This window comes from Pinus tabuliformis, chromosome 4_1, assembly GCF_031772625.1.
Source record: "Pinus tabuliformis cultivar Carrire ecotype Pingquan chromosome 4_1, CPIR1, whole genome shotgun sequence".
Classification (NCBI taxonomy): Eukaryota; Viridiplantae; Streptophyta; class Pinopsida; order Pinales; family Pinaceae; genus Pinus; species Pinus tabuliformis.
In genome coordinates this window covers 85602134-85609782 of record NC_142303.1, presented here as the reverse complement: position 1 = coordinate 85609782, position 7649 = coordinate 85602134, and the positions used below count along the sequence as shown (strand labels likewise).

The window sequence follows — 7649 nt, the reverse complement described above, 5'->3', positions numbered from 1 at the left end:
TGAGAGCTAATATCATTAAATTTAGTGTTAGTACCAGAAATGCTTAAAAACAGACATAAAAAGAGGATTTTATAAAAGTGAATCAAATCAGAGCTTGAAACAAATGCATTACGATCTACAAGAATCGTTCAACCACTACGTCCAAAATATTTCTATGAATGTAAGAAGAAAACAGAAAAGGTCAATACAAATTGTAAAATAATCAAGAAAAGTTGTCTTTGCAAGGACGTTAAAAGCTCTCAATATCTGCTCGAGACAGTGATCAACAAAATCTAGGAGCTTGAATCCACTAAATTTTGAAAAAGGACAACATCACGTCCATGTCTATAGGAACGTGTTAATGTCGATGTCTATAGGAACGTGTTAATGTCAAAATTTCCAGTATTGTTTCTAGTCATTAAAGAGACCATACTATTGTCCAATTTTGGTAGAATGTATCGGCTCTTGTATTGAGTCTCATCCCTAGCTAATATCTGAATTTGTTATGCTGTTGGTTTGTCAATAATAAAGAAGACCTAACTTGTGTCTGGTATGGATAAGAGGAAGAGATGCACAAGCTGATGGGTCCAGCCCACCTTGACACACTACACACGGTCTTTAACGCGTGAATAAAGAGAAATTAATGATGATCAGCAGATTAGGTGTAAGGTGGATTCACCGGCGGTTGATTGTAATGATGTGGATTTGGTCCTTGGAACCCGCATTTGTGATTGGTACTTTTTGCTTCAGTTGTTGGACAAGTGTCCTCCCTTGGAATTCTCAAGCCCGCCTTGGTATGGGTGATCAAACCCTAGCATGAATCATTTGCGTGCACATTCATTCAGTTTGTAAGCTCTGCGTTCTTGGTAGGCTGTGGCGGTTTTTGTGCGAGGTTCTGCTATTATGTGCTCTGGTTCAGGGTTTTGACCTGAAAGTTTCCTTCCTTCGTCCGGTATGAATGTTGTTATCACTGTAATTTCGATCTCTGCTTTATCTGCACTTGTTCTGGTATTTTACTATGTGTTTGTAGCTCGCTGGTTAACATCTCTGTGCCTTCTTAGTATACAGTGTCAATGCTGGTGGTTCTTATGGTCATTGAGATTTTCTTCTGGCTGGAACTTTTCCAGGTAACAAACATTGCGTTCCCAGTCATCTTTCCTCGGGTCCGAGCAGAATGTGGTTGCAGTTCTCTTCGGCTCCTTCAACGTTGCAAGGGTAAGTTCACTGGTTCCATGCTATCAGCAGTTACCTTTTTTCCCTCAGTTGACTAATGTCTTTGCTCCTTCGCGAGCAGGGTGACTTTATCGAACTGCCAAGACCGCAGCTCACCTCTGTCAGGTAAATTCTGGAACTGGTTCTTATTGTTCTATGTACTCTCGCCTTATTTCGCTGTTCAGTCCTCATGAAACTTGATGTATGGTTTTGTTGCAGGTATGATGACCTGGGGGGTTTCGGAACCTGGCTGTTCGAAACTCCGGCTAGACCCGGGTAGTGCCGTTCTTTGTTCCTCTTGTTTACATTCAACGCCTTAAGTTTGGGGTCACTGTAATCTCTGTTTCAGAATTTTGTTGAGCCATCAAGTATATGAAGTCTCGGCTGTAGGCTTGCTTAGCTGTTTTTGCTATTTGTTAGCGGTAGGGTTTCTAAGCCCGCACTGTATATTGGCCCGAATTTGTAATAAATTTTTGGCACCGAGTGTATAATTGTTTGAACAGGGTTTTGGACTGAACAGAGGTTTCTCCCGTACTTATTTTATAAATGAAAATTATGAATTTTACTCTTCAGGCGTACCTCGGTACTCTGCTTGGTTTCCTGTTTGTCAATGCTTGCACCTTGTTTGTAGATTTGCTGCTCGAGGTTCGGCGTTCATATGCTTGTTGATTCGGGTCCGTGGGTCTTGTCTCTACAACACGTTCGGGAATTGTTTTTGCAACTGTCTGATTTTGTATGTTTGTCTGGACCAACGTAACTCAAAATACATGCATGTAAATATACCTGTAGGATAGAATAAAGACAGACCTGTATTGTGAATGGAAATCAATGCAATGTCATATAAATAATTTAAACAGCTAAAGGACGCTGGAGAGGAATGTCTGTGCGCACAGAAAATATATTTCTTTATTCACTTCTCAAAAAGTCGAACCCCCAATTGTGTTATGTTCCTATTTTAAAAATGATCTTCAGGAACTGTTTCTTTGGAACTGTTTTGTTTTTCCAACTGCTGTTGGTTACATCCTGTTTAGTTCCGGAACTGTTATTGTCTTACAATATTATTACAAAAGTAAAACTAGTTGCTTGTAACAATTATCCTAATTAATATTCTTGACCTTCCTATTTACTGTTCGTTTATTAAATTAGACAACATAAACAAATAAAAGTAAAAGAAAAACAACCACATTGTTCCCTCAGCAAATTACTCCTCTGTCCTCTTCAGAGACCAAACAGCCTTTCCTTTTTGTCTTAACCTGTCAGCCAGATGCTCCTGCATCACAAGCACCTAGGCCTCGCATAGAATTCAAACAGGACAAAAGATAGGGACATTCTATGCACATATTCGTTGTTATTTGCCACACATGATTGACAAATTAGACAACGGTGAAATATAACAATAGCCTGAAAATATCCTTAAGCGACCAGACACCTGCTATAGCATTTCTGAAATTATAAATGGAAATTTTCAACTAATTGGGTCTAGGGTCCTCCCCATTTTCTACATGACCCAATCATATAAAGTCTTGTCCCAGAATAGTCAATATAATTACTTTACATCCCACAAACGCCACAAAAGCGACAAGAAATTCCGGCTCTCCGAATCAGGTTGTTGATAGAAAACATCGAGCAACCATTATTTTTAACAATGCGCCATATATTACTTTGTCGAACAAAGAGTTACATCAATCTAAGAACAGAATTAAAATGAAATTCCATTCTTGAAAAGCCAGAGATGCTAACCTTTGAGCCTCTGTTCTAATAGAAAAAATTTGAATTTGGCTTTTACAAGCAAAGCCAATTCTTGCTTAAAAAAAGCATCAATTCCCCTGAGCTAAGGGGGGATGGTTCCTCAAGACAAGTATTGCATAGCTCCTGTAAAAACCATGACTGTATTTATCCTTCAAGTGCCAAATAATTTGGATTGTCTATCTCCTTACTGTCTCCGAGCGTAACTCAGGTGATAACCTGCTGGTGGAAGCACACATCCATCGCTTCTGAAATTTGAATAGTTGAGGCATTTATGAAGTTCAGAACAACTCTTTCGTCTCATTCCAAGAATCATACTGGATTAGATGTACAAATAGAGTTTAGCAACGAATATTTTTTTGTAGTCATCACAAACGACATACCATTTTTCCAGGATATCATATCACATGTTCACTGACAGAAAATATGCACAGCTTTTCCAATCACTGATTCTTCTTATGTAGCATGGTTATTTCTATATTTGGAAGTGACTTACCTTTAAATATTGGATTGAGCTCTTTGCCCATGTGTTCCTCTGTGCTAGTCTTGGCTTGGACTGACTCCATTACATCCATCTCTGACTCATATTCAGAAGATGTATCCTCATTTTCACTGTAGCTGTTTGAAGGCTCACTATCTGACTCTTCATCTTCAGTCTATGTGCCAGACAAAACAAAAGCATGTTCGTTATGAAGTTTATGAAGCATTCCTGAAACACTTGGTCTTCTTAATTGATCATTACAGAATAAGCAAATTACCAACTAGTAGGCAGCTAAATTTGACTGGAACAGTTCCCACCTCTAAATTTGCAAATTTGGTATTAACTTCTACATTTGCCTCTGCAGTATTTACATCCTCATCTACTTTTTCCGTCTTGCTCTAAAGATAAAGAAAAAAACACAAGAAATATTATAAGTCACCATATCAAATGAAAATCCATATAATCTGTTGCTTCAAAGGGTTGATTTTAAGCTGAACGCACTCACTAATCGAATTTCAGATGCAATATAATACGTACATCCACATACAATGTGCAATTATAACAACTAGTATCATTGCTAAATAACTTAAACTAATAGTAATTAACCTATGGTGAGTTGTTTATATAAAAAACTAAAACTGATATTGAGAAAGCAGGTGGGCAGAAACATACAAGGTCAAATGTTAGCTGTTTTATGTTCTCCTCCAGTTGCGATATGTGATAACTCAGTGCCTGCAAATTTGTGCAAAAATGACAATGCACATTATAATGAGTATAGGGCATTTAAACTAATAGCAGTCAAAACAGGGAGACGGGAACTTAATCTACAGCAATTCTAGTTCCCATCTAAATGTAAAACACAAAATTAAAATTCAATATTCTTTGCTACAAATAAAATAGAGAAGTGGGGGGATACGAAGGTACCTCTTGGCGTTGGATCTCAATTGAATGTTTTAATGCCTTTCTCTTGTTCAGGAGGTTCATTGGCCTTAACTTAGTTGGACGTTGATAATTTTTGCCACGATAAACAATTATAGCATATTCTTTGGACACTTTCTCAACTGCCACTAATATTCCCCCACTTTCATATTCCAACATTCTTGCTATGGCTTCAACATGTGCAAGGCTAATAATTCCTTTTGAGAGAATTTTCACTAATTCCCTGTGCTTCCAATGCAAGTGCATATTTTCCACTACACCGTCAAAGACTCGTCGCCTCCCTGAAGCATGGGTCATGACAGACATGTCCTGTTATTGATAGTTTAACCTGTCAAAAGTGACTGGTTTAAAATAAATCAAGTCAACTACCTTCCTAATACAATTAAAACTCACCCAACATTAAAAATGTCTTCATTCTTAATCCAAGTTTCCGAAACATGAATCTCTCTTCATTAGTTAATGTCTCTTGATCTGCTGGTTTTTCAACAGGTACCAACGATACTTCTAATTTAGCTAGATCTTTCTCCGCTTTCTGCTTCTTTAATTGTGCCTGTGAATCCATAATTGGAACAAATGGCCTAAGTATAATATGCAACTGAAAAAGCAACATTTCCCTGAAGAAAAAGGAAAAATATTTGTGACATGTATTTTCAAATTGGTACTTTATTGATGGGATATAATTCTTATCTTCACCTTTCAAAGAATGGACACTACACATAGCTAGTTTACTAAAGATACAGCTAAATAGCAATTCTGCCCCAAAAAAATCACTAGTCAGTTCAATTTCAACGAGTAAACTTACAATAGCCAGCTTTCGCTGAACTCTCCTGACTGCCTCAGCCCGTTTAGCCTCGGCAGCAGCAGCTCTCATCTTTTCTTGCTCTTCACTATCCATCATCCATTTAGCTTGGGCTTCAAAGGTTTCAGCTAGTGTGCCAGCAATACTGGTTCCCACATCAGCTCTTGCCTGAACTGCTGCAGCAGCTTCTGACCTTGCAATTTCTTCTTCATCTTGATGTACCTTTGCCTCTGCTGCTTTCTCTGCTAATACCGTAGCAACAAGTGGAGGAAGAAAGTCTTTTCCTCTATAAATTATAATGAAGAACTTATTTCTCAAAAGTAGAATACCTCCTGTAAGCTTCTGCAAATATAAAATATGCAAATTTCAAAGGAATACAACGCACATCATCCACATAAATATTCTATACCAGACTTTGACCAATAAGATTCCTAGCCATCACTCTAAATTACTGTGTTATAGGTTTCTTCACTATATTTCCTTCTTGAACATATACACAATGGACTAGCAGCTTTATTTTACTTCAACTTTGTAAAAGACCTCATGGTCACAATAGAGTAATATGACATCAAAGAAATACTGAATATATGGTCCATCTTAAGAAAGAAGATAAACAGCTAATGATGTGGTTTTGTAGGAGAGTTAGACGAATAATAACAGGATGTTGGAGACCGTGAACCATGAGTCTGAGGAACAGCTCCTAGACTACTCTGCAGATCTGTACAATGGAACTCATATCTTCGTATGATTGTATCAATGTCACATTTTTTGTTATCGGTAATTTATTGCCGGGGTCTAAAATTTTAATTATTGGTAATATTGGAGAAATTATTGGGAAACTTTAAAAAAATACTCAAATTTTTAAACTTCTAAAGCAACATCAACATCAAAGAAACACATTGTCACATAAATATGAAGATAAAACTACTATATAAAATGTATAAGACGTCAAGTGGTACAATAGACATTGATACTGAAATATGATATCTGTTCTGACTCTTCTGAGTCACAAGTCTTAATAAGATCAAAGAAAATTGCATCAAAACAAAAAGGTGTATCTCATGAGATGATCCATCATGAGGCATCTAGGTACTCCAAGCCTACAAGGCTAATCATGATGCACTAAAAGATCAAATTTCAACAATTCCCTCTACCCCTTTTATGGGAAAAGGTCGTTGGTGTCATTCTTCCTCTAGAAGTAGTAGGTGGACATGCTGAGCCTGAGCTTGAGCTTAAGCCTGACGTGGAAGGTTGAACTCTTGGGGAAAATGTGGAAGATGAAGTAGGATATCTTTCACCTCTTTCCCTAGTTGGCAGTCTTTGTGCAGGTGATTGTGGTAGCAGTGGTTGTGTCTCTACACTCTCAAATTCAATATCCTCCCCCTACGCTAAATTTGTCTCTCCTACAAGTGGAGCATCCTCCTCCTCCACCTCCACCTCCTCCTCCTCTTGCTCCAATCACTCACGTGCCTCCTCCATGATAGGCTTCTCGGTTTCCACCCTCCACGGACTCATCGTAAGTGCCTCCAATGAAATGGAATCTATATCAAGTACTTTGTTTATTTGCCTGACCCATAACCTGGGATTGTAGCATAGTTTTAAAACTCCGACTCCGACTCCGACTCGGCCAAGGGTCGACTCCGACTCCAACTCGGTATCGACTAGGCTGGCTCGATTTCAATGACTCGGTCATTGTAAAAAATACATTAAATATTTATATTTTATAAAAACACATAATTTTAAAGATTTTCATTCATGTTTCCAAACACACAGCATTAGAATATAGATAGAACACAACCTATGATCAAAGTAGGCTCATGAATATATCCATTATATCAAAATGGCACCCAGTGCATTGTCCAATACATAACGATGATGATATAGAGATCAAAACAAAAACACATAACCAAGGAGGCTATAAATGGCCTCTACAACAAAAGTCTGTGACCAGTACTACTGGCTACTGCTAGAGTTGCCAACATCATCTGGCTCAGTGTTACTTGGGAGCAAGAGCGAAAGTGGGGAGCAAGAGCGAAAACGGGAGCGGGAGCGACATTTTCAGAAGCTCCTGGTTTGGGAGCAAATCCCAGAGGAGTTCAACAACCAATGTCACTAACATCAAGGTACATAGAGGGATTGGTGCTCTTGATTAAATACGAGTTCCATACCCTAATACATGACAACATTCAATGGAAACATTGCAATCCTCCAATCCTGAAATCCTGAAAAACTAATAAGTCTGCTGGATTTTGAATGAAATTAAAATTCTACTTTCTCCATATGAAATCCAATGAGGCCGAAACCACTCTCAAACATCCTGAGTCATTTCATGGTAATGTTAAAAATTTAAGTAAAAGGATGAAAATGAAGATTAAGGAGAATGTCACTTTTATTTTAAGAATTTAACATTACCATGAAATTTGAATAGCATATCAATAGTAGAGAGCATTTGAGTGTGTTAAATAGGGTTTGCGAGGGGGAAATGGACCCCAA

The 7649-nt window shown here is 37.9% G+C and overlaps 2 protein-coding genes across 8 annotated transcripts in view; one reads left to right on the top strand and one right to left on the bottom strand.

The window, feature by feature from the left end:
* Positions 1-400: 400 nt before the first annotated feature.
* On the top strand, positions 401-1697 carry LOC149174305 (uncharacterized). 5 transcript variants are annotated; one of them, XM_089422567.1, is made up of 4 exons: positions 401-773; positions 1107-1194; positions 1274-1317; positions 1411-1697. In XM_089422567.1, exons 1-4 carry the CDS (start codon positions 623-625, stop codon positions 1509-1511), a joined length of 384 nt encoding a protein of 127 aa, XP_089278693.1. In that variant the 5' UTR covers positions 401-622; the 3' UTR covers positions 1512-1697. The 5 variants fall into 5 exon arrangements, with proteins under 5 accessions (XP_089278693.1, XP_089278698.1, XP_089278696.1 ...); XM_089422572.1 differs by having other exon boundaries at positions 411-845; XM_089422570.1 differs by having other exon boundaries at positions 411-939.
* A 935-nt stretch (positions 1698-2632) lies between these two features.
* Positions 2633-7649, bottom strand: part of LOC149174304 (CRM-domain containing factor CFM3, chloroplastic/mitochondrial-like) — a 65640-nt gene continuing 60623 nt past the window's right edge. The window contains exons 4-10 of one of the 3 annotated variants that reach the window (XM_089419298.1): positions 5160-5498; positions 4751-4907; positions 4343-4638; positions 4091-4150; positions 3736-3816; positions 3434-3593; positions 2633-3254 (exon numbers count right to left, since the gene is read on the bottom strand). In XM_089419298.1, coding sequence (XP_089275424.1) covers positions 3250-3254; positions 3434-3593; positions 3736-3816; positions 4091-4150; positions 4343-4638; positions 4751-4907; positions 5160-5498 — 1098 coding nt within the window. In that variant the 3' untranslated portion in view covers positions 2633-3249. The remainder of the gene's footprint in view (positions 3255-3433; positions 3594-3735; positions 3817-4090; positions 4151-4342; positions 4639-4750; positions 4908-5159; positions 5499-7649) is intronic. The other 2 variants (XM_089419297.1, XM_089419299.1) reach the window with 2 other exon arrangements.